Source organism: Excalfactoria chinensis, chromosome Z (genome assembly GCF_039878825.1).
Source record: "Excalfactoria chinensis isolate bCotChi1 chromosome Z, bCotChi1.hap2, whole genome shotgun sequence".
Classification (NCBI taxonomy): Eukaryota; Metazoa; Chordata; class Aves; order Galliformes; family Phasianidae; genus Excalfactoria; species Excalfactoria chinensis.
The window spans coordinates 20,331,378-20,355,781 of NC_092857.1; the positions used below are offsets into that span (position 1 = coordinate 20,331,378).

The window sequence follows — 24,404 nt, forward strand, 5'->3', positions numbered from 1 at the left end:
ATCCGAAATAACAAGTGCAAAATAAATTCTAAATGTAGGGAATTGAAAATGCTTTGTAGGGTACGTAGTACTTCTCTGTGCCATTTACTTTAAATGAAAATGAGATTCACTCTGCATCTTCCAGGGTGACTGTGGTGACTTTGAATCCTTCTTTTCTGTGGACAGGGAGAATGAAGAAGTCAAGTATTTACTCACTTTTTTCTGTTCTGTTTTTTGCAAATTTAATCAAATATTAAGACATCAAAAGTAATCTCAAAACCAGAGGGCTAGAATGTTGTATAGGAATGATGAGAGGAATAGAATTTGAAGGATGAGGCTTTGTATTTACACTAATTTGAAGTCAGTGTGAATGAATGTTAGCTTTGTAAACAGAATAATTTAGACAGATTTTTTTTTCCCCCTCTGACACTGAAAAATCTATTTTTCAGTTATTTCCCTACTCTGGGAATGGTTTGCAGTTTGTTGATGGTGCAATGCCATCTAGCGACTACTCAGATAAAGCTGTGAAGAGACTGCCTTGGTCAGATGGTTTGCAGTTGCAAAGAGGCTGTTCTGTAGAAGACTGTGTCTGCTTAAGCCCAATTCCTTCATGTCTGGAGACTGGACTATGGGAAAAAATTCTCCTTGTGCCGGAGTGCAGCAGGATGTGCCATAAAGGGTATGAGAGGAGGACAGCTTCATACGCAGCCAGCTGCAGATTTGGCACTTGCAAAGTTCTCAGTTTGTGCAACTTAATTACAATCAGATCTTTTAAAGCATTTTTTGTTTCCCAATTCTGTAAAAACTTTTATGCAAAGGAAACTGTAGTCTTTTTAAAATTTATTTTTGGTGATATATATGTGTGTGTGTGTGTGTGTATATATATATATACATACATACATACATGTATATATATACACACTAGGGTACACACACACACACACACACACACACACACACTCACACACACACATATATAATCCCCCCTAGTTAATATAAATGAATAATCAGCATTTTCTTTTCCCCCCTGTATTTCTTTGCAGCTTGATCACATATTGTCCCCGCCACCAATGCCTTTTCGAAAATCCAGCAATCCAGAGGTCTTATCCGGCCCCGGGAAGTCTTTCAAATATAAGAGGCAGCTGAGTGAAGATGGGAGACAGCTCAGAAGAGGAAGCCTTGGGGGAGCTCTGACTGGTGAGTTTGGGGGGGTGGGTTCTACCACCTGGAGGTGTGGCAGCTGCACTGTTGATGGCACCTCGATCTGGCCTTGTGGCCAGTCTCTTTGGGGGAGCTATATCCCCACACAGAGCTTCTGTAAAGTCTCTGCTATGCGTGGTCCCTTGTAATTAGTGAGGTGAGCTCATACTTGAGACTCTCCCTCCATTGGGTGCTGACAGTGCAGCTTGAAAATTCTGTTTCTTGAAAATTTCAGGGACTATGAAAATTTGACAGACTGGCAGTTTAAGGGTTGTTTGAAATGCGCTTGCATGCATTCATCCATAGGATTTGCATACATCTTGTTTCCTCGAGGAACTGAAGTACACAGATGGTCCCTTTAGACTCGATTCATTAAATAAAAAGTAATTTGGTCTCATTTATCTGGTGGATCCTTCCCTCCCAAGGGCATAACCAGCTTAGCCGTTGGCATGGACAGTTCCTTCTTTTCTGTGAAGCCGCGCATAGTGGCAGGCAGGCCACCCTTGCCATGATGTCCCTTTGAGTTACAATGGAAGATATACAGTGCAGAAGTTGTGACTGTGACCTGGTAGTGTATGGCTGTGATGCTCACTGAAGAGTGCTTGCCACTGAATGTGAGTGAAATGAATGTGAAAACACGGGGACAAGTTGCATATTTTAGGTAAAAGAATTTTTAACTCACGGGAACCTAGCAATTAATTATATCCCTGAAATGCAAAGTGAGGGGGGCAGTATGACTTTGTGAATTTACTGGAATTGATAAAGCTGGGGCATGGCATCTTGTTTTGTCCAAACTACGTCAGCTGATAGCAAAATCAGATGAAATTCAAAGCAGAGAAAGCTGGAATGACATTTATGTGAGATGAGATTACAGAATCACAGAATTGTAGGGGTTGGAAGGGACCTCTAGAGATCATCGAGTCTAACCCCCCTGACAGAGGCTCCCTACACCATGTCACGCAGGTAGGCGTCCAGGCGGGTCTTGAATATCTCCAGAGAAGGAGACTCCACCACCTCCCTGGGCAGCCTGTTCCAGTGCTCCGTCACCCTCACCATAAAGAAGTTCTTGCGCACATTCGTGCGGAACTTCCTATGCTGAAGTTTCAGCCCATTTCCCCTAGTCCTGTCCCCATGCACTACTGAAAAGAGACCAGCCTCGCCACTATGGCTCCCACACCTCAGGTATTTATAAACCTGGATCAAGTCCCCTCTCAGCCTTCTTTTCTCAAGGCTAAACAGACCCAGTTCCCTAAGTCTCTCCTCATAGGGGAGATGCTCCAGGCCCTCTGCTGGACTCCTTCTAAGAGATCCCTTTTTTGTACTGGGGAGCCCAGAGATTGTCCTGTCTCTAAATTGTATGCAGTCTTCAAAGGCGGTTTTTCTTGGGAATGAAAAATGGCAGACACAGCTGACCTTCCTCAGTGAACTTCTGTGAAGTACTTCTAAAATATTTACTTTTCTAACTGACTTCTCACCCCTCTCCTTGTCCTTACGTTGGAAAAAGCCCCAGTAAGCTAATACAGTACTGTTTTTATGTTGCTCATGGTTTTGTGTCATCTACAAAGCTGCTAAGTAGTGAGAAGTGTTTTAAAGATTGCTTCATCAGGAGTTGTTTATGAGGGTTTCTACAACAGTCTAATAGTGTTACCAATCCACGTGGTCTTTAGTAAGATGAGTGTCTTACAGCAGTCTGACAAGTTGATTTTTGTTTACTGCATCAGTGAAGTCTCTGTTACTCTTCTAAAAACTTGATGCGAGGACCAATGCTTGTTTTCCTGACAATGGAAACTGCCAACACATCGCTTATTATTTCAGCAGGAGTTGGTGTGGGTTTTTCATTTTATTTTTGCTCAACTTTAAATTAGGCTAGTGGATTCAAAAATTGAACTTTTCCTGCAAAAACCCTCCTGCTAATGAGGAGAAGGCAGCCTAATCAAAAACAAATGAAGCAAGTGTGCTCTTCTGCTGTAGTCCCTGGTCTTTATCTCTGTGCCTGAATTACTGCTTGAGGTTTTTTTGAAAGGCAATGGATATACTTTTTGTCTGCTTGCAATATGTTGTGTGGAATTTTATATCAGGATTTGGGAGTAAGGTGTGCGGTGATGTTAAACTGCTTTATTACTAATCCACTTTTGGTGAACCTGAATACCCAAAGGCTTTAGATTCATAAAATAGTTGAAATATCTTAACAGCTTCACAATACTGATTAAACTAGTCAGAGTCATTCCGATGACAAGAGGTTCTTAGTATTTTGTCAGGACACACACACACACACAACTAAAAGATATTGCTGCAGATACAGAGAACCACTTCCTAAAATTGCTTCATAATGCTCAGTAAACTGAAGTTAATCATTTCAGTGTTATCTTGGGTTTGTATTTATCTCTTCTGGCATAATTAAAGTTCTGAATTCTTTGGAATTTCTTCCATGCTGAAGTGCAGCTTACTGTTGTGCTTTGAAACCACAAGTGTCACAGCGTGACTTAAAAAAATGAAATAAAATGGTGTTGTGGTATTGGGTTATGGAATGCCACAGAGTAGAAGGGACCCACAAGCCCTGACACTGAGGTCAGTAACTTTACTAACTTGTCCTTGGTTAGGGTTAATTTCTGCACACACGCATTTCCTCCTTGATTTCTTTGCATTTCCACTTCTAAAAAGATGCAGATTGTCCAGTAAGGAAAAAGTCTAACAATGAATCCTGTAAGATGGTTTGGAATGGTATTTTTCAAGTACAGCAATGTATAACCTCTGCTTGTATCATTCAGAAATGTTAGCTTTATTAAACTTTGAGAAATACAGAGTGTAGGAGAAAAGAAGGCTGGAGAGGATTCCTAGTTAAAAACCTTGCAGGATGTGCTTATACTGATGCTTGTTGTTCACTCCAAACATTAGGAAAGCTGTTAATTGTGCTTCGTTACTTTGTCTTTCCCTTCTCTATTAACTGTACAGAATTATTGTGCCATAAAGTGTAAATAGTATTAACGATAAAAACAAAAATAAAAAACTAATTTATATAAACCGGGATATTTCAAGTCCTGCAGGGCTGAATACTAATAGACGTAAATAGAAGGTTTTTTTTCATCTCTGGGAATAGATACCAAATAAATGAGTTTATTGGGCTTTACAAGGGGGAATAATGCTGTGTGCAACATACGCGAAGAAATAAAATCTGCTTTGTTGTAATATATTGGATGAAATTTACAAAACTTGAAGGATTTCAGTTGTTGAGAGCCAATTGATCTGAATAGGCTCAGGTATATTTGCCTATTTATTTAAGGTGACAGGGCAGCGAGGAAAAACTGAATGATGTACAAAGTCTTTCAAATGGGATATCAACACAGAGGATCTAAGATTTGTATATTTGGATGGAGACTGAGCATTGTTTTGGTGAAGCTGGAACCCAGCATTTTATTTATTTATTTATTTGTTTGTTTGTTGAACTGCACTGTTTTAAGTAATCTAACCGCAACACATTTTCAGAGTTAAAGAAAATTAAATCCATGTTTTTGAGGCAAAATCTGCTGTTGCTTCCTGTTGGAAATTGCTTGGGAACCACTGATATCAAGTAAAGTTTGGCCAAAAAAAGAAATGAATGCTGCTTCCTGGACTATTACACTTTGGAGAAGTCTCTTCAGTCTAATTGTTGTGACATTATTGCTTTACTTAATCTGCATCCCTAAGGAAGGGAAGGAGGAAGACATTTGAAGAGAGAGGCAGAATTTGAAATAAAAAGGCTTTATTAGATGTGGCTTGATATTAGCCTAGCAAATGTGCTTTAATTGCTCTTATTGTGAAGTACCAGCAATGCTGCTTAATGGAAAGAAAGGAATGGCATACAGTATTTTGCAGTGGAGATTGCTAAGTAGAAGCACTCATTAGTTTAGCAACTTTGGGGCAAAATTATTTTCTACTGGCTAACTTGGAAGCAATTCGTGATCAGCTCCTCTTCTGATTTAAAATATCGTGTGTTTCCAAATAGCTATAAAGTCTGGGGAGCAAAACTGTGCATTCTCTGGACTCCTCCTCATCTTTTGCATTACACCTGCACATAGTAACTGTGGGACTTGCTGTGTGTTCAGTGTTTGCCTTCGTCCCTCTGCCGCTGGCTTCTGCCCCATTCCCTTTCTGCCTTCCCTTCATGCATGTTTTCCTGTAAGATGTTGGCTGCATTCTTCACATGGAGGTAAATCGGAATTGGAGTTCTGCTTATGTCAGAGATTGTGTAAAATATGATGCTTGTGCAGTCCATGCTTCTGCCACAAGTCTGCTGCTTGTCTAATAACTCTTTCTCAGCGATAGAGGGATGAGGTCTCTGATTCTGAACAGTGCTGCTGCCCTTTGCATGCCATGATGATGACGCAAGGAAAGCCTGGTCAGATGGGGTCAGCTCTGCTCTTCTGAAGGCAGTTGGCTCCTGTCTGAATGTAAATACCTCTCCCCCTTGCTTTTAAGTTATCTTTTTAAGGATTCCAAACAATGCACAGTCTTGCACTTTAAAACTTGTTTCTGATCAGGAGAAAAGATGTTTAATTAAAAAGCTGCTTTTCTGCAGTGGCTGGTTTTCTTGATCTCTGCAAACTTCAAAGGGCTGTCTACAGGCAGAGGGGTTTTGGCTTAAATTGTCTGCAGATTTTAGTTTGCTGTGTTCAGAGAAGCTTAAATAGAATTCAGAAAGTAATGTGGAAGGCCGAGAAATGAGATGAGCTTTTACTGTGGAGGAGGTTAACCTGGGAAATCACTCAGACAAGCAAATTGAATTGGCCTTGCTTTCATATCTCCTTGCTGCTCAACTTGCATTGCAGTGTGTGGTTCAGCTCTGTTCAGTTTCCTCAACTGCTCTGATATTACATTTGCAGATTGCTATCTTTCTTTCTACTTCTGCATTGCATGAATTCACATCACTGGCAAGAGTTTGCATTTTGCAGAATGCTGCAGCTAGTCCAGGTGTGTCCTATACAGTTAGATATATAAAAAGAAACCAACCAAGCACTAAACTTTGTAACTTATATGTAACTTATGAACCTTTTATCTTGCCTCCTGTTATCTCATCAATAATTGCCTAGAAACAGACTTCCTGCTGGGCTAATTGTCTCTAATTGTGGTAAAGCTGTTATCTTGCTAACCATAAATTGATCTTACACAAATACTAGTGAGATAATGCATACAATTTTCATTTTACAGTGTCTTTAATCTGAACATCCTACAGCACTTTTCATTAATGAACTCAATGAATTATCTACTGATGAACTAAAAACTAAGAAATCTTGGGATGCATGTATTTTTTCATTTTAATGTTTCTGCTTTGGTCAGCTTCCCACCTCTAAGCTATCAGTCATCTAAATGTTGCCAGCAATGATCGCTATTCCCATATAACTAATCTGTGCTTGATTTGAAATCAATCTGGGTAGTCTCAGTCTGATTTTTTGCATTAGAGTTTCATCACTCGCACTAATTAGCAGAAAGATCAGTGTTATGGGCCATGAAGAACAAACTGTTCTTTGTTATCTAGGGCTTGGCATCTTCTGTCAGGACTTGCAGGCTGTCCTGCTGCATGTAGGGGGAGCAGCTGACAGTGGCAAAAATTTGGAGTTCTCTCTCCTCCTGTGGAGCATATCTCATGAATATTGCTGATAATGTAGACTAGCTCTTTAAACCTTAATGTAGGAGGCTTGGTACAACTTGATGGCTGTGGAGAGTTCAGCATAAAATCATGGAGGATACTTTGAGGCCTCATTGTCAGTGCTACCTTCCCATTTTCTACAACACTTAATCATAACTGGGATGAGATTACGTTACTGACAGCATTTTTAGGGATTTATCTTTATCAATAATGGCCAAGTGAAGCACATGAGGTGTTCCATATTTCATCTTTACTCTCTCTGAATTGCTTACTGACTTCCAGTTGGGAGCCTAATTAGTGGTACACACATCACTGTGAAAAGCTCTGTGACTTCATCCCAGTCGTTGCAGTTGCCGGGGCACTGTGTTGACCCATCTCTTGTTTCAAAACTTTGTTGCCATGGATATGGGGCAAAGATGGCTGTGTGTAGCGATGAGCTCTCGGGCATCCCCTTCCTTAGGAAACTTTACTTCCTGAACTTGCTTCCCTTCACACATTGGGCCAGAAGTAGGTTTCAAAATAGTTTTCTTGGTCGTAGTGTGTGGTGAGACTTGGGCATGGTCGGTCTGGGATGTCCTCTCCATCTAGCAGCAGCAAGGAGGCCTGCAGTGCCAGGCTGACACCACCAGGCCTTGCTGGGGGCTGAAGAGGGCTGTCTGTGCCCAGCTGAGTGTCATGCTGTGTGGGGAGGGGACATGGTGCTCTTCATCCAGGGTCACTGCCTGCCCTGGGCTAGTCTCAGAGCCCTCTCGGCACCTTCCTCAGGTACTTCAAAGTACATTGTACCACATGTCAGACTTCTTCTGGTATTGGTAATAAGAGGGAAACAAACTTTTCTGTAATGACATACTTGAGAAAATTATTTTTTAAAGCATGTACTATAAGGCTGTCTTCTACTGATGAAACATATATTTTTAAATCGTTCTCGGTGCGCTAGTGCTTGAGATGACATTAGGTTGTATTTATCATTGTCAGTTACCTTTGTCATTTAAGGCTTCAGTCAACCTGTGAAGTACAGTTGATTTTGCTTCCCTGTGTGCCTAGCAAGTTAATTTCCATATTCTTTGACATGTCTGGATTCTGCATCATGTAATAGTCTGAGATGAGAACAGGAGATATTGTATTCCTGTCTCATTATTTTGCCTTTAACTCCTCGATTGCTGCTTAATCAGGCTTGTATCATCAGAACATGAGAAGTTGATTGTTGCTGAGATCAAAGCAAACCACAGCAGTAGAGTGCCTAATTAGCAGATACATTTGCAAGTTGCCTGTTTTGAAAGGTGGAAAAGTAGAGTTTAGACCTTCTCAGGATTCACTATAAAAGCAGCTTGAAATTTGTTTAAACAGTCGCTTTTCTTAGTGGAAAAATAAAACAAGGAAAGAAAGGAGAATACGCATAGTAAATTTCTGAGGTTTAAGCGGTGGCTGTTTAAGAAATACTCCAATATCTGTTGAATTAGGTGGCTCAAGTCCCTGTAGTGGAGCAACTGTAGAAGCACATGTGAAAGAACTTGCCTGGACTTAGTTAATTGCTTGGGTTTAACAAGCTGATTAAATAAAGCTGAGCATTGTGATGATGCAGTCTTTACTCCTGCTGGTACCTGAGCTCCTTAGTGTAGAACTCTATTTGCAGTATCTTTATAAATTAATCATAATTCCACACCAAAACATTGTTACTCATACTTGTTGAAGCTTAAGTCTTCTCATTTCACCTCTGTACTCTGTCCAGTGTTGGCTTCTTACTGTCACCAAGCACTTGCTGTGACCAATTGTGAGTGGAAGTTGTATTTGCTTAATCCAAGACAGATGCTTCAATGTGAGTTGGATGTACAGATGAAGAATGCTTAAGAAGAGAGAAAGGCAGTTTTTATGCATAATCCTTGTTTTCAGATCAAAAGGCTTATAAATATTTCCTAATGAAGATGGGAGGAGACATTTCTTGTAGTTAAAAGGTCAGCTTTTGAATTTTGTGGCTCTTGAAATAGAAGAAGGGGTAATGTTTGGAATATTTATACTATAGGGAAGGTCCACATGTTCCTCCATGCTTATAGTGATAAGGAGTTTAAGCTTAAGATAAACAAGAGTAGATTTGAATTAGATATTAGGAGGAAATTCTTTACTATGAAGGTGGTGAGGCACTGAAGAGGTACAGTGATAAGCTGTGGATGCTTAGTCCCTGATGTAGTGGATGGTAATGGGTTGTGAATAATTTGTCCAAAAAAAACCCCATAATTTCACAGAATGTCTGTTAGCAGAGGAACTTTTTTTTAACTTAAATGTGAACAAGATTCTGTTTTGTATCTTGAGTGCCTTTCTGCTGTTGAAATGGGTTGAAAGAAATTACTTACAAGCATGAAACATTTCTGCGTGCTTCTGAAAATCTTTGTTTTTATTTGTTGGTAAGTAAATTATAAGCAGTCTTGATTTTTCTGTTTGTCTGGAAACAGATCTAAGTCTTCATCCTAATGGTTTCTGCAGCCAAACTTTGTCCATTTTTGAAGTTGCAGTTGCATCTTAATTTTGCCTTTGATGGACCAAATTTACTTAATACACGACCAGATATCACTTCTTCAGCTAATTTTAGAAAGTGAAACCAAGATTTTAAGAGGATTCTGTGGAGTATCAAAAGTGTAAAATTCATAATCACTTTTTAATAGGATTTCTTACAAGGCCTCCTTGTACAGTAACAAAAGAAATTATAATGGAGTCAGTTGAAACTATTATGCTTAGTGGTCAGATTGCTTAAAAGAAGTTGTTCTCCTCTCATGTCAGGCTGGGAAATTGGCATTGTCTATTAACTTTAACCATGTGCAGCTGAGTAATATGCTTAACATGCGAATTTTCTGAAGTAGTAGGCAATAAATGAGGCATGAATAAAACAGTAACTCTTTTGCTTGCTGGTAGTCATCTGAAATTATGTTTAAATCGTGGTTTGTTTGTTTTTTTTTTTTTTTTTTTACACAACTACAATAAAATAAGGCGAAATGGTGAATAGCTTTCTACTTATATCCCGTTTTTACTTTCCAGTTATTAATAATAGGAGTTACATACTTTGATTCCCCATGCAATGGTGGGGCTTCTGCGTCATTTCATACAGCGGGGCTGCCTCAAGCAGTCAAGTTTGAAATAGTAAAGCAGACAGCCGTAAATGCATAGTAAACTGCTGAGGTCGGGGGGGCTCTTCCCTGTCCCCTGGAATGAGTTTTGGAAGCTGAACACAGGCTGTGTCCATGTGGTTTTTGCTGTTCTGTGATCTGCTCTGGGCTGGTATAAGCTGATGTGTCCGAGTCTGGCTTTGGTGTTTTCACCTCTATCAGTGATACCTGGTGTGAACACTTTTCCTTTTTGGGGGGAAGAAAAGGGAAAGGCATAGGAAGAGGCAGAAGTACCCAACTGTTCCTTTTCAGCACATTTCTATCACTTAGAGCTGTCTGCAGTAGGATCCAGTTTTGTCTTCCACGTGCTTCATTTCTCCTTCTCAGATAAGCTTGCACTTAGTTCCCCAAGGAGTGCTGTGGAGTGGAGCTTCTGTACTACAAATAACAGTTCTTGAGATAGGATCAGTTGTATTTTTTTTCATCAAAAGTTGTGAGGGAGAACAATCTACTCATCTGACACATTTTTAAATAATATGCATCTGTCATAAATATCTGCAATCAATTTCTTGAAGCAATCAAAATAATTATTTCCTGACCTTTGCCCAAAAGAGGTGACAAGGATGGCTCTAGGCTAGTCTGCAGAAACACGTTGTTACTGGCTTAAGTTGTCTGACATAATAATCAGGTTTGGACCTCTCTCTTTGGGCTAATTGTGTCCACAGTTGCTGTCAGCCCATATCCAGATATCTGAGTTTTATCAAGGTGCACACCTGTTTTTGTTTAAAACTGTGTAATGGCTTAATGGCTTTTAATATTTTCATTGGAAATTATTTCCTTTAAAAGCTGTCAAGTTTTCTGTTATTCTACTAGGATATAGATTTCAGAGGAGGAAAGGAGAGAGTGGAATAATACTTCAGCATTGTGTTTTTAAGTCTCTTTTAAACTTAAAAAGGAAAGCATACAACAAGCATGCTCACATCTGACAAACAGGAGATTCACAGTGATTTCCTTTCCATCTTCCAGTGTCCGTTATATAGGAAGATAGATGTTTGACAGGGAAGTTCAAGGGGAAGGTGATGCTTTGAACTGCAGTGACGTATTCCCTGGGTTTTACAGGCATTATGTAATAGCATTAAATAATCCTAAATTGCTGCCATTACGTAATCAACTGAAGTCACCTTTCTTTGAAAAGCATTTTGATAAATGTTCTGGACTAACAGGCGTTGCATTCAGACTTGGAAGAGCTGACACTGGAAACAATGTGACTTCAGGCTATCTTAATGGCTACAGGCACGGAAAGGATAGCAGAGGTGCCAGCAAAGCCATTGCAGAAGACATGGCAGGAAGTCAAAGGTCATTTGGGGATTGAATTGGACAGCAGCAGGTGAACCTTTATTAGTAGATGACTCATCTGTATCAATAACTGATGAAAGTAATGGTAAAATTACAACCTGTGTGGCAATAGTCTGCTGTTAGATGGAGATTACACTGGCCTCTGGCACTGTTTCTCAGCTGTGTGTGTGTCAAAATGCTGAATTACGATGGAATAGATGAGCTGGACTTGAGGTCGCCCACAAGTCAGTTCTTTCACAAAGGAGCTTTGTACTTGAAGGCAGAAATGAATGCAGTGTGAAAATCGATAATGCATTTCGGCTCGAGTTTTATGTGTAATACTGATACTTAAATCACTTAATGATGAGGAAAGTGTGGATATGTGTAAATTCAAGGGGTTATTAACACAGCTGAAATGTAAAAGGAGAAAAAGGCATGCAATTGTTAATGAAACTGAAGTAGGAAAAAGTGCAGGAGTAATATGAGGACAGGAGAAAGCTGTATTGAATAGTTCAAAAATGAGGTGTCTGTTGAAGTTGTTTTTTTTTACGTGGAGGAATTCAGGGAGAGTTGCTGCCTAATTCATTGCAGGGGCTGTTTATTGTGTAGTGGCCTAATGAGTAGAGTTCTTGTGGCTCTTGTCTGGGGATGAGAATGGGAGAAGGGTTCATTCCAGTATCACATGTGCTCATTCTTTCATTGGTGATTCTGATTATTTTTAGTGTCTAAATAGCACCTTCATGGGCACTTCAGTGTTATTTTAAATATTTCTAGAGGTCACCCATTTGAGTTCAATAATGGAATATGAAGTGAATTCTTACACTGCAGACACTGGCTGTGGTGCAGAGATAATCTGCTTTGCTTCCTTGCCAGCCTTCTTGTACAATGTTTTGTTGCTGTGAACATTAGGCTTGACTCTTCTCCATCTTCTATGTTAAAATATCATAAATTTTCTTTCACTTATTTCAGAAAGATAAAAACTGGTTAAAATGCAGTTGTTTTAAAGGATGAAGGATAAAGGTGACTACTGAGTGTTCCTTGTCAGTGTAGCCTTGCATACAGCAAGATACAGAGTGCTTCACTTTGCTAATGTGAATGGGAATTGTGCTACTAGATCTTTTGGATCCGGCTCCTGTTTAAAAGAGGAAGAGTAAACATTAAAAATGCTCTTATTTCTTGTATACCCTTCTGCTTCTGGGCTTCTCAGACTTGTTAAACTCTTTTGCTTAGGGATCCAAACTGAAACAAAGCTGGAATACTTTGTGTTCAAAATCCAAGTAATTGCCTTCAATTTTTGTGTGGGAAGCCCAGTGGGATTCATCTGGAATGAAAATTAGCGCAGTCTGGGAAAGATCTAATGTCTGACAGTGGATTTCTCAAGTAGTTTAAAACCCATACTTTTAAAGTGCTGTCGTTAGCCAAAGAGTACTGCTCTTTCCCAGTTTTAGAACAAACTTTGGCATTAAAGCAGATTTCTTGCTTGAATTCTTCTTTGTTCTTCAGATCAGAGGAAGAGCCTGTAGCTTTTAAGTGCTGATTCCTGTGATGATACAGTACACCAGGAATATGCTACAGTGATCAGTTTGCAAATTAACATATTTTTCCCCTTTGCCTCAAACAGTTAATATGGAGTTTCTAAGAAATTTAAGTAATGTGTGTCTGCTTGACAAAATAGATATTGCCAAAGCGTTTTGCAGATGTTACCATCAGTGGTATGATATCTTGTTTGTGGCTATGTTGACTTCAGTGAGATTTTTTTGAAGCATTCTTTCCAATGTTTTTATCTGAGAGATATTTATAATCTGGGACTCAGCAATAGGAGTGTCTAGTTTTCCCTTGAGAACCTAATTCTAACATTGACTTTACTAAGCAAGTAAAGAAGATGCATAGACCCCTTTCATTGTGGATGGCTTTAAAGAAATATACGTATTTTACATTCAAGTATGTGTTCTAACTTAGTTTTTCTTCACTTTATTCCCACCTTTATTCACTTTATTCACCCCCTCCTGTAGCAGAAGGAACTTACCATTTGAAGTGATGGGTAGAAGCTACAGCTGGATATATATGTCACTGGCACATTCCAGTTGTGTCATCAGTGGAATGCCAACAGTATGGATATTGAATTGATGACTTAAGCTTTTTGTGGCAGCACTTTAGTTGAGGATGACATAAGGATATGTGAAAAAGAAACTGGAATTCTGGAGAATGTTTTTTTGCATACTTGAGCATAATACTGCATTTTTATCCACATTTTTCTTCCTGTGTTGGGCAAGCTGTTAGGAAGTTGGTTGAAAAGTGTCTATGGGTTCCACTTTACCAGCGTGAAAAGACTGTCTCATTTTGTTGCTTGAGAATTCTCTGGCTCACAATAAACTCTTTTTGAGGGACTCAGCAGCTCTGCAGATCTGTCTCTTCAGTCTCTCCTCAAAAATGCAAAAATTTTGATGTCATTTGATGAAGAGTTTTGCAGTTCAGTTATTTTTGCATGAAATAACATTATCTTTTTTGGAACAGCTTCCCATCTCCCTTCTGTTGCCCTATTCTGGAAGAGGCAGCAGCGATTGTTGTATCTCACTTGGCATTCCCCTTCTTTCCCGATAATGATCCCATCTTCTGAAAATGTGTGATTCAGAGAACAAAATGCCTGTAATTCAGACTTTTTGAAGTGCTGAGAATAGTATTCAAAGAAAAGGGAATCCATCTGAGTGGGATTTTTGATGTAACCCTATCAGTTACCACAGTTGATCAGAAAAGATGAAACTTTGATTGTTCTTACATTAGCCTTAGAGGATCGTGCCTTACCATAGCACTTCAAAATGAAAGTATGAAATGAGTTGAATCAAGCTTTGGATTAATCATAATAATTAAAAAGGACAACCTTTAAAAACGTATGTATTGTTATTTTCTTTTAATTCTGGATGGCATTCAGAATTCAGATCTCTCGGTGCAGTCCCACCATTCTGAATGTTCTTATCTGTGGTTTCATTAATCATGTTTCAGGCTAGCAAAAAACTTAGGGTTTTGAGAATGTTGGGGAAAAAAGAAGTATTTGCATAAGAAAAGCTTAGCATGTGGAAGGGTGGCATTGAAGGGTGGCACGTGATTACTGAAAGTTCTGCTTTTATGAAATCTCCTATGGTCGTGGCTACAGCACAAATGTTTGAGAATGGTGAAGCTGAGAGCTTTATCTTGCAGTAAACTGCCTATTATATTGCCTCATTTGCAATACTTAATGTTTTAACACACTCTCTCTTAACTTGACAGGCAAGTATCTGCTTCCCAATGGAAATGGACAGCAGCTGTGGCAACCTGCAGAAACCTCCAATCTTGTTCGTATGCGCTGCCAAGCACTTGGGCAGTCAGCACCTTCCCTTACTGTTAGTTCGGTGAGTAATTTTTTTGAAAGCTATGAATATACAAAAAACCCCCAACCTCTTGCATCTCCGTAATGTCAGAATCCACGTGAGGATGGCGATCCAACCACAGTTTATGTCCAGGTTAACCTCTTTTCCTTAAACTAAATCTTTCCATTAACTAATGCATTCCTGCATACAGCGTTGCTTAATGTGTTGAGTATGGCTAAACAATGTTTATAATAGCAGCAACTGAATTGCTTTGCTGGATTTAGCATAAGATCTTAGCTGAATGTTGCATTAATATAGCTATTTGCATTTAAATGGTTTCTTCCCTTAAAAATAGAAAGAAGGCATGCTTTTTTTCAGATGACAATAGACAGTAACTGTCCCTTCTCCTGGGCATTCTTTTCCATCAGTTTCTTTGTTTCTGCTTTCTGCAGGACTGTGTCCTCAGGAGAGCATGATAATATGAAGCGTGAACTTAATTAAGCCTTTTGGATAAAATAGTAAGGAGAGAGAAAGGGAAAGATGTGCCTCCTACAATTGAACTTCAGGCTTTTTTTTTCCCAAGTATCAGTTATCCTGCTTTGTGCTTCTGCTTAAGATCTTCAGAAGTGATAAAATTCAGTGCAACATTCCATGTACTTAATCTGTGTTTTTCTTTGAGTAATTAGTGAATGTATTTCGTGTTGTATAAAAAAGCAAAAGTATGTTATTAATAGATCGTTCTCATCTGCCCTTTGGCTGATTATGAAAGCTTTGCCTTTTGATATCTGCTTTAGAGGAGAAACTTTTAAAAAAAAATAAATTCTTTTTATTATTATTTTTTTTTTATTTTATTTTTCCTTAAGAAAAACTTCTAGGTCAAAGATGACTGTGAGCATACAGTACTACACAGATACCACTGTGATGGTTTTTAGGATTATACCGATATGTAGATGGCTGGTTTCTCCACAGAGCTACCTGAAATAATATTTCAAGAACAATAAAATTTGCACTTGCAGATATAATTGTGATTCCTACTTGGTGGTGCTGCTTATTATCTCCGGCTCTTTGGGACAGATGTGATTTGTTGTATTGTGAAAGCTAGGAAAAAAAAAACAAACAAACAACAAACAAACTAGCCTTTACAAATGGCTTATGCCCTTCCCCAATAAGTAGTGAAGTTGTGCTTTGCCTAGGTATGAGTACAAGTATTTACTGCTTTTCAGCATGCTTTTTACCTCTTCTGTTTTTCTAAAAGAGGCAGACAGAGAAAAACAACACCCAAGTTATTGCTGACTTATACAAAACAATGTAGGTCTGAATTTGCAAGCAACTGTACTTTGGTATATTTGATTTTTGTTGTCACTTTGAGTGCGAATTTGTAAGAATGGTCTTATGGAAGCTGGAGGGTGGTAATTACACAAAGGACTTTTTTATAAGATGGGTTGCTAAAAGGAAACAAAACAAGAAATGTTCAGTGTCTATGAAAGGCAGTTTTACTTCTTCTGAAAGGGCCTCACCTCCTACTTTGTTTTAAATAGTATAATACTGAAAATATGTGCCTTTGTTAAATATGCCATTAGCTTCAGCTAAACTGACATAATGTTGACAGTTATTATAAGAACTGTTACGAAACTAATTATGCTAATTAGAATGTAACTACCAGTAATTGCATGTATTCAAACAGCACACCAACACCCTTTTGTGTGGCTTATTCCCCAGATGCGAGGCAGCTTGAGAAGCTGCAAATTTCTAGCTTAGGTAATAAATAAATTTGATTGAAAACAAATAAAATACATTCTTTAGAAACACTAATTGGTTAGATAAGTGAATGAGAGTATCAATTGTGCTTGAACAAATGACATAATTTTAAAAGGGATCTTTATTTCATTTTAGAAATGTAGCAGATTCTTCAAATCATTCATTCCATGGGTATGAGTGACGGATTTTGTTTTAATATAAAATTATTAGAGAGCAACAAGAACCTGTGTCTGAAATTTAGGTTACTTTTAAATTTTAGCTCTTTCTGCCCAGAAATTCAGGTCTTCAGTGCTTGGTTATGTCTTTGTGCAGGTATTGAATATTCTACAAGGTAATAATTACAAGGACTGCACTTGTAAGAAACTCAAATGAGATACAGTGGAGATCTCTTAAGTAGCTAATCTTAGGTCTATCTCTTATCTGAATTCTCCCCAACGTAGTTAAGAAGTTTTCAGAAGTACTAAGTCTGAATTGAGGAAGTTGTTTGAATGCTAAGCTGTTGTATGGATCTTTAGCCTGCAGTGTCAGGTGAGCATGCTTTATGCTCTAGGATTTTTGCTTGGTAGCTAAGCTGTTGTATAGATCTGTTGTATAGATCCGTGTTCTTATTTCACTTAAAAAAACAACTTGACATCAGAGTCTAATCACTGAGAGTCTTTTTAGAATGGAAAGTATTTATTCCTATGAAATGCTAAAACTGCCAAGTTATTATAGCCAGATTTCTCTACTTCTGTTGCTTCTAGCATTTAAAACTAGAAAGTTGTTCTCCCTTGTGTATTTCATTTCAGATACAACTTGACCATGAATATGTATATTTCTTTATCGGTATTTGCCTTCTAACAAATTCTTAATTGCAGTTTTAATTCAGTAGTAAGTCCTAATTTGGTGGCAAAGAGAGGAAACCGAACAACCATCTTTGTAAACACTTCTATATATTGAGTATTTGTACACTGAGAAAGGCTGGAGTAGACCTGATCTAGAGCCATGGGACTGCTGACAAACGAATGCATGAATCTGTTGATAGGGTGCACTGTTTCACACAGATGTCTCTTATTTGTCTAGATTGTTTAGTATCTGAAGTATTCACTGCTCATTTCAGTGTAAAACATATTTGTAGAGTCAACTGCTTGACAGAGCTCTGAAGTGTTTGATTCCTTTCCTAGATTCTCTCACTAATGTCTTGGCACAATTCTGATGCTTTTCTTGCTCATTCTCAAAAACAGGGGTGATGACCACCAGTGTTAACTAGCTCGTGCAGACAACTGTGGTTCTCTTGGAACTGAGAATACCTCTTAAGCTACACAATATCATTAGTATAAAATAATAATAATAATAATAAAGGACTAGTAAGTAAATGATAACCTCTTATAGAAGCTCGACCTAGTTTAAAATGTCTTTTAAACAATAGCAAACATAACTTACAAGCATGCTCTCTTTGTGTAGAAATGGGTCTTCTCCTGTTAGCTTCTTAGCTTCTAGTTATTAGAATGCATTTGAGCTTAGGCTGGAGCTGAAATATTTTACTCCCAAGTAGTTTGGACACCTTATTAGAGGTGAATGTAAGTTTAGTCCTTTTCTGTATCATATTAGAATGTAGAAATCCAGTAGAGATGAAATGGGTATAGGAACAAGCAATACATCCCTATTTTGCGCATTAACACCTTGCTACTATTCTGCAGGCATCCCATATAATGATCTTTCCCCCTCATGAGAGACTTTCCCCAAACTGTGAGAAGGCTCACTACTTTTTACCTCTAGATAATGAAAAACCTAGGTCTGTTAAAATGATCTTCCATAGCCTGCAGTGTCAGCTGAGCATGCTTTATGCTGTAGGATTTTTGTTTGGTAGGTGGGACCCCCAGCGTGGAAATCATTAAGCTGAAGTGTAGTGCCTCACCTCCAGAAGTGTATCTTGTTACTGTGTTTTAGCATAACGCACTTGATAAAGGCTTAAACTTCTTGTTTGTTGTGACAGCTGAGTTATAATTATCTCTTGGGGAGAAAAAAAAAAATCCAACCCCCTCAAAAACAGTGGAAAGTATTGCAAAAATCAGGTCATGAACTTATATGCTGGTAAAATTATCCACTTGAGAAATGAGAGTATGGATGGTTTGCCAATAAACTATACAGCCAGAAGAGATTAATGTGTAATCAATTACATTATTTGATATTTGGATGCCTTTTTGGAAATTGTTTTTCAGCTTGTTTTTAGGGGATAACTGGGAATATAGTGGTAGTGCTTTCTGTAACCCTTACAGGGTTTTACTGGAGTGAAGATAGTAAAGGGTTTTAAAAGAGAGAGAGCTAGTAAACAGGATAAAAAGAATATGGGAAGCAAAGACTGGAAAAGTAATGAACCGGGATGGATAAATAAATTCAGTTATAATGCTGTCTCCCAATCCCCATCACCAAAACCAGCACAGAACTGTCTGGTGTAACTGATTGTCTAGTAAGTTATGATAGTTAAAACACTGATTCATGTATACGTTCTCCTCTGCTTGAGAAGTACGTGCTGGTATACAGATTTGCTGTTGATGTTCTGATTTTTCTGTTCTCCAAGCACTTGAAATTTAAAACTAATTAATGACACAAAGTAGGCACCAGAAATAAAAACTTGGGGAAATCTTGGTGTGTTGGGTAGTGGATATGCTTCCAGTGGCAGTCAGGATCTCAAGGTAAACTGAAAGATACTGGTAACCTTAGATGTGGGTGCTCTCTGTGATGACTGTGTGAGCAGCAGTAGGTTAGCTAGAGTTCTTATGGTGGATTCACAACCTCTCTTCTGCTGTTCTAAGTAGTCATAGGAATTTGGTACCTATGTGTTGCTAGGATGAGAAAACTAATTGAATTAGAGGATAAGGTACTGCTCCATGAATCTCGGTTTTAATTGAGGCATTTATTGTCAAGAAACTTAATTTTGAGAACTGCAGAATTTTCTTCTTGATGCTCCTCAGGAGTAACTATCACTGAAGAAAACTGGAGTTATTCTGTGGCTTCTCCAGTTAACAGAAATGGAAATCCTGAAACTCTTTCTGAGCTTTCTCTTGAAGTTTGACCTGAAGTGATGAACTTCGCTTGCAAGTTGACATTTACATTGTGCTCAATTTTTTGCTGTGGGGCAGTGTCCTCAGATTGGGGGGTAATTAGTATGGCAAACCTTTGGACTGATGTAGTAACATTTGTGTTCTCAGTCAGTCAGTGTGTTTTCTTGCCTATGGTACTTTGCAGAGTGATTGTAATGTAGCAGCGGATGTAAGCAGACAGCGTGGGAACAGTAACTCTCATCTCTCAGACTGAGTACTCCCATGGTTCTGACGATGGCAATAACTCTCAAAACAAAGAGGCTCATACAGGGAGACACAGCTGACTTATCGGCACCGGAGTGGGAGGGGAAAAATACTGCTTATCCTATCTGGTAGAAATGGAAGTTCCTCCTCTTATTTTGCATACAAACGGAGGTGTATAGCTAGGATTTTTCTACAGGCATTTTTGAACTTCTGAATATGCTGCAGAGCCTTCTGCTGTGTGTAGTATGGTGAGTGAAAAATGACTCCAGCCTCTCACGTCTTAAGTTTCTAGGCTGAAGAAGCAGATACAGCTTTACTGAGTTAAAGTTGTAAGTGGGCTGGCTGCCACAGTTTGGGCTGTGTGCATGTGTCTGGATATTTATGTTTCTGATTTTAGTTGGACTTTTAAAAATATTCATGTGAAATTAGACGTCTTGCTGTAAATTGACTTTGTCCCATGAAAGTAGATAGGAACGTGGACTTGGATCTTTTTTATGTTGAATGACCTGTTGATATTCATGCAAAACCTCCCACAGTCTGATGCAGTAGTCACTTAAATTGTTCTATGGCTGCTCGGGTGAGACAGCCACTGTGTTTGTTCCACTCTTTGTACAGTCACAGTGGGCTGATGATTTTAGAGACAATTGTTTTCATCTTAGTAATGCTAGGAAATGTTCTAGATTTTTTTTGTTGTTGTTGTTGTTTTTTTTGTTTTTTCCTCTGAGCACAGTATACCCAATGGTAATTTGTGTGCCTGTATTCAGATACATCACGTTTTTTTTAGTGTAGCAGTAGTAAGATCATTGCATCTATTAAGATTTTTCTTCTATTGTATTGTGAAAACCAAGAAACCTAGCAGAGTACTCATGTTGACTTAGTGTCATTTGAGTAAACAATATAATAAGCAACAGGGGATTGGTTAACTGCTACTCTCTCATGAATACATTTAACCTCTTGATCATTGCTGAATATCTGCAATTATGTGGTGCAGTGGAAGATAGGATGTGGTCGGTTAAGTTCAGAAATGATGATTGGCTTTGTAATGAATAGAAAAACTTCACAGCAACATAGAGCAAAGAGTGTAAAGAAAAGGCTGATCGTGATTTCCTTATTTGTGTTAGGCTATCTTTTCAAAAAATGGGTGACAGTTGGTAGTAAGAAACACAGTTGAATTAAAAGATTCTTTGCTTGAAATAAGGAAGGAAAAAGGGACAGCTGAAGTTAACAGGTAGCTAATTTACAACTGGGGCAGAGATGGATTTGAGTGTGTTTATAATTGTTTGGCCAGTAAAAGCAGATACAGGACAAACATCCCTAGAGTGATGATGCTTTCCCATAAACCAACAACTGTGAATATATGTATTTTGGTACACTTTTATACACGCTCTTCTGTATGTGGTACAAATTATAACTAGTAATTTAGTAGCTCTAGTGATATGGCAAAACTGGAGAGCATTCCTTTTGGTTGAAAACTTCCTTGGCTTGCCTGATTTGTAATGGACAATTTTGGGCCCGTGGGAGCCAGACTTTGGCAAAGTGCCTACCTTTTAAGTTAAGTTGAATGTTAAAACATTTAAGTACTATTCTCTAGTGAAGGAGGTTGCTTTTGTGAAGAAGAATGACCATGCAGTGGGTGGGAAGTGTTGAATCTTAGAGGGTAAGGAAAGGCAGAATTCATTAAGAAGAATTATGCATCTGTAAGTGAAAGTACATTACTACCGTTATCTCTTTGATGAAATAATGAATTACTGGAAGAGTTAGGAAGCAAAGTGAGGTGCTTAAAACAAAACAAACAAACAAAGTCTAGATGAATCATTGTTCAGAGCGATTTAAAAATGAATAACTTAAATCCTTCCCAAGGTTAATAATTGTGTTTGAAATGCAGCTTGTCTATTCTTACTGTTCTCACATACAAACTTCCAAATATCAAGGAGGGATTATTCAGAGTGTAATTGCTATTGTTATTGTCTTGCTGTGTGAACTTCTTTTAAGACTTTTCTTCTTTTATTGGGTTCTTAATCTAAAATGTTCTGTTATGCTGACTGTTAGAAAATGCCAGTATTGTAAAATCAACTCAGAAGCTTCTTTTTATTTTGTCTTTGAAAATTGAAATATAGCTAGATAGGTAGATCTGCAGACCCTGTGACCTGAAATGCAACCCCTCTGTGTTTGCAGTTCAACATTTCACAAGGGAATACCGAGACAAGTAGTTATTTAATTTTTTAAAAGGAGAAGCACTTTTGCATGCATGTAATTCTTCGGTTCTTGTTGAAAAGGGATCTATGAGAGAAATATGACTGTATTAAAATGTGTCTGTGCTTTCAAAATAAGTTATGGTTGGGGAATTCGTCTGGCTCAGTGACTTGATAGAACTGTTAGATTGGCTGTTTTGGGGACTCATTGCACTTTACCATGCTAAGGAACATAGTATTTGGTGCAAAAGGTGAAGTTATTAAAGCTGAAATGACAGTCGTAACCAGTGTTCTCCTGTGTGTTCTGTCACTGTAAGGAAGGTCGATTACTTACAGCAATTGTTACTTTAAGAAACAAGTTTGCTTCTGTAACGATTATTTTTCTTCTGAGGTTTTTGTGACTGCCATGTTTTCTAAACCTGCTGGATGTCTCTAAAGTGGGTTGATGCAGGTAGGATTTCGTCCAGCAGGTGGCATGAAAAACCCAGTGTGTACCTTTGTACTGCGTACCCCTTTAGTATGGCGGCTTTTAGGTGTATAATTGAGAATGTTATTAAGCAAAAACCCTAAAATACAATCGGAGAAGCAAAAGTATTTTTAAAGAAACTGCTAAGATGTACCCCTACTCTGACCTGTGGCTTTCAACTTTAAATTCATCAGCTCTAGGAGTCCTGAAGGTCTCCCTTTTCATATGTGTTCTCTGAATAATGCACAATGGCTCAGGAGGACAGTAAGATCTCTCTTAGTGCATTGCTAGACTGAATAGCTGGAGTGCTCTCATGGGTGGAGGGTGTAGTAAAATACAAACTGATTTTGATTCTGTTGTCAGGCCAGCAGAACGTTCTCAGAGTTTCAGCTGGAGACTCATAGGAAGGAGAACCTAGAGAAAATCTGATGGGTGCAGTGTCTGCCTTTGTTCCTGAGGGATACTGGGTATCCTGGCAAACTCTGAAAAGGTTCCTTTTATGTGAAGCATTTATTCCATCATTTTCAAGTCCACTGAAGGGATTCAGGGCAGATGTATGGATATGTAAATGGCACGAGAGTCCGCAAGGAAAGGAGAACTGGAGATGAGTCACCTCTATGTTTACTGTGATGCTGCACTTACTGAGAATTTTTGTTGCTTAAAATAGAAAATACAAACTCTCTCTGGCTGATCTAGTTCTAAAATGATTTCTTAGCTTTTAATGATATGTTGAGTTTATTATTAACAGCCTGCATACTGAAAAGAGTGTCCTATTGAATTACACAGTAGATTATTGGAATGCTACTCAGCTTTCTAGTTGACATATTTGATGCTGGAGAAAAAAAAATTTGATTTAGTAGTGAAAGGTCACATTGTGTTTAATGACTTCTAAAGGATTAAATCTTGTGATCTAGAACTAATTTAGGTAGCTAAAACTTCTTGAATATATTGAATGCATTACTATGTATTATGTATTTTCTGTGCTAAAACTGAGTGTATATAATGATGAGAGGTGAGTAGTGTACGGTTAATGTATGAAGAGATGTTTAGTTTTGGTTCTTATGGAAACTGTCACTGTCTGACATGAATAATACCAGAATTAGAACAACATGGAGCAAACGTGAGAATTTTTTGAATTTGCACTTAATTCTGGAATGCTATGCCCAGATTTGTAGCAGTAAAGCTATGTGAATGAAATACTGTAACTGTGACACTTTTAATATTAAAATGTGTATTGTTTAGAATGCATAGAATTCTGTATGAATTATTATGCTTTACCAGTAGTAAATTACATCATTATGAGTATTAGTTGACTCTATTAGAATTAATTAGCTTCTCTGGAATGCAGTGCATTTCAATGATATCCTGATAATTCATTAATTAATAATTAATATCTTAATTTTAAACAAGGCACCTTAAGCTCCTAACTCTCTAAAATGGGAGAATTGCTTTCCCTGTTCTCTTCAAGTTCAAGTGATACCATTTCACAGCTTTTATGGTAAATGAGATCTTGGAAAATAAATCATGAAAACCAAGTGCTGGATTTTTATTACCACGCTGAGATCATTTGGGATAAAGCTAGCCTATGTTTTCTTGCTGATTGAATATTTTAGTTGAAATATTCTTTCCTGCTAACAGCTAAATGAGCAAGGCTTCTTATGTCTGTGCAAGGGTAAGTCCTTGGTGTGCATAGAGCTGAGCTGCGTGGTGGTCAGCAGGTCTGTTCTCATTGCCTTGGAGCAGTATGCTCCTTAAAGTGCATTGTGATTGCCCTTACTTCAGTGACAACTTCAGTGTTGCCTGCCAGTCTTGTCTGCCAGTTTTGATGGGGCACCTTACTTCCAATGCTATAGCCTATTTCAGTGACACTTTATGGAGGAACATGGCTTTTGGAAGTTGAAGGATCCAGAGGCAGAGAGATACTGTGTTGTCATAGGCTATTTTCCTTAGGAAACAATAAAACATTGCTGGAAGTCTGCAGCATTACATTGAAGAAAACCCTTTGCTGCTGTGAGAGGAGGTAGTGATGCCATAGGTTTCTGATTTCTGTAAAGTGTCTGGGTGTTGGTCTTTTTAAAGTTCTTAGAAGGTTATCTTCTTGATTTACCTGCACAGCAGTTTGCAT

At 38.3% G+C, this 24,404-nt stretch overlaps 1 protein-coding gene across 3 annotated transcripts in view; it reads left to right on the plus strand.

Annotated features, from left to right (window-relative positions):
* Nucleotides 1–24,404, plus strand: part of MAST4 (microtubule associated serine/threonine kinase family member 4) — a 277,722-nt gene that overhangs the window by 62,021 nt on the left and 191,297 nt on the right. For all 3 annotated transcript variants that reach the window (XM_072360604.1, XM_072360605.1, XM_072360606.1), the window contains exons 2-3: nucleotides 1,023–1,176; nucleotides 14,497–14,618. In XM_072360604.1, coding sequence (XP_072216705.1) covers nucleotides 1,023–1,176; nucleotides 14,497–14,618 — 276 coding nt within the window. The remainder of the gene's footprint in view (nucleotides 1–1,022; nucleotides 1,177–14,496; nucleotides 14,619–24,404) is intronic.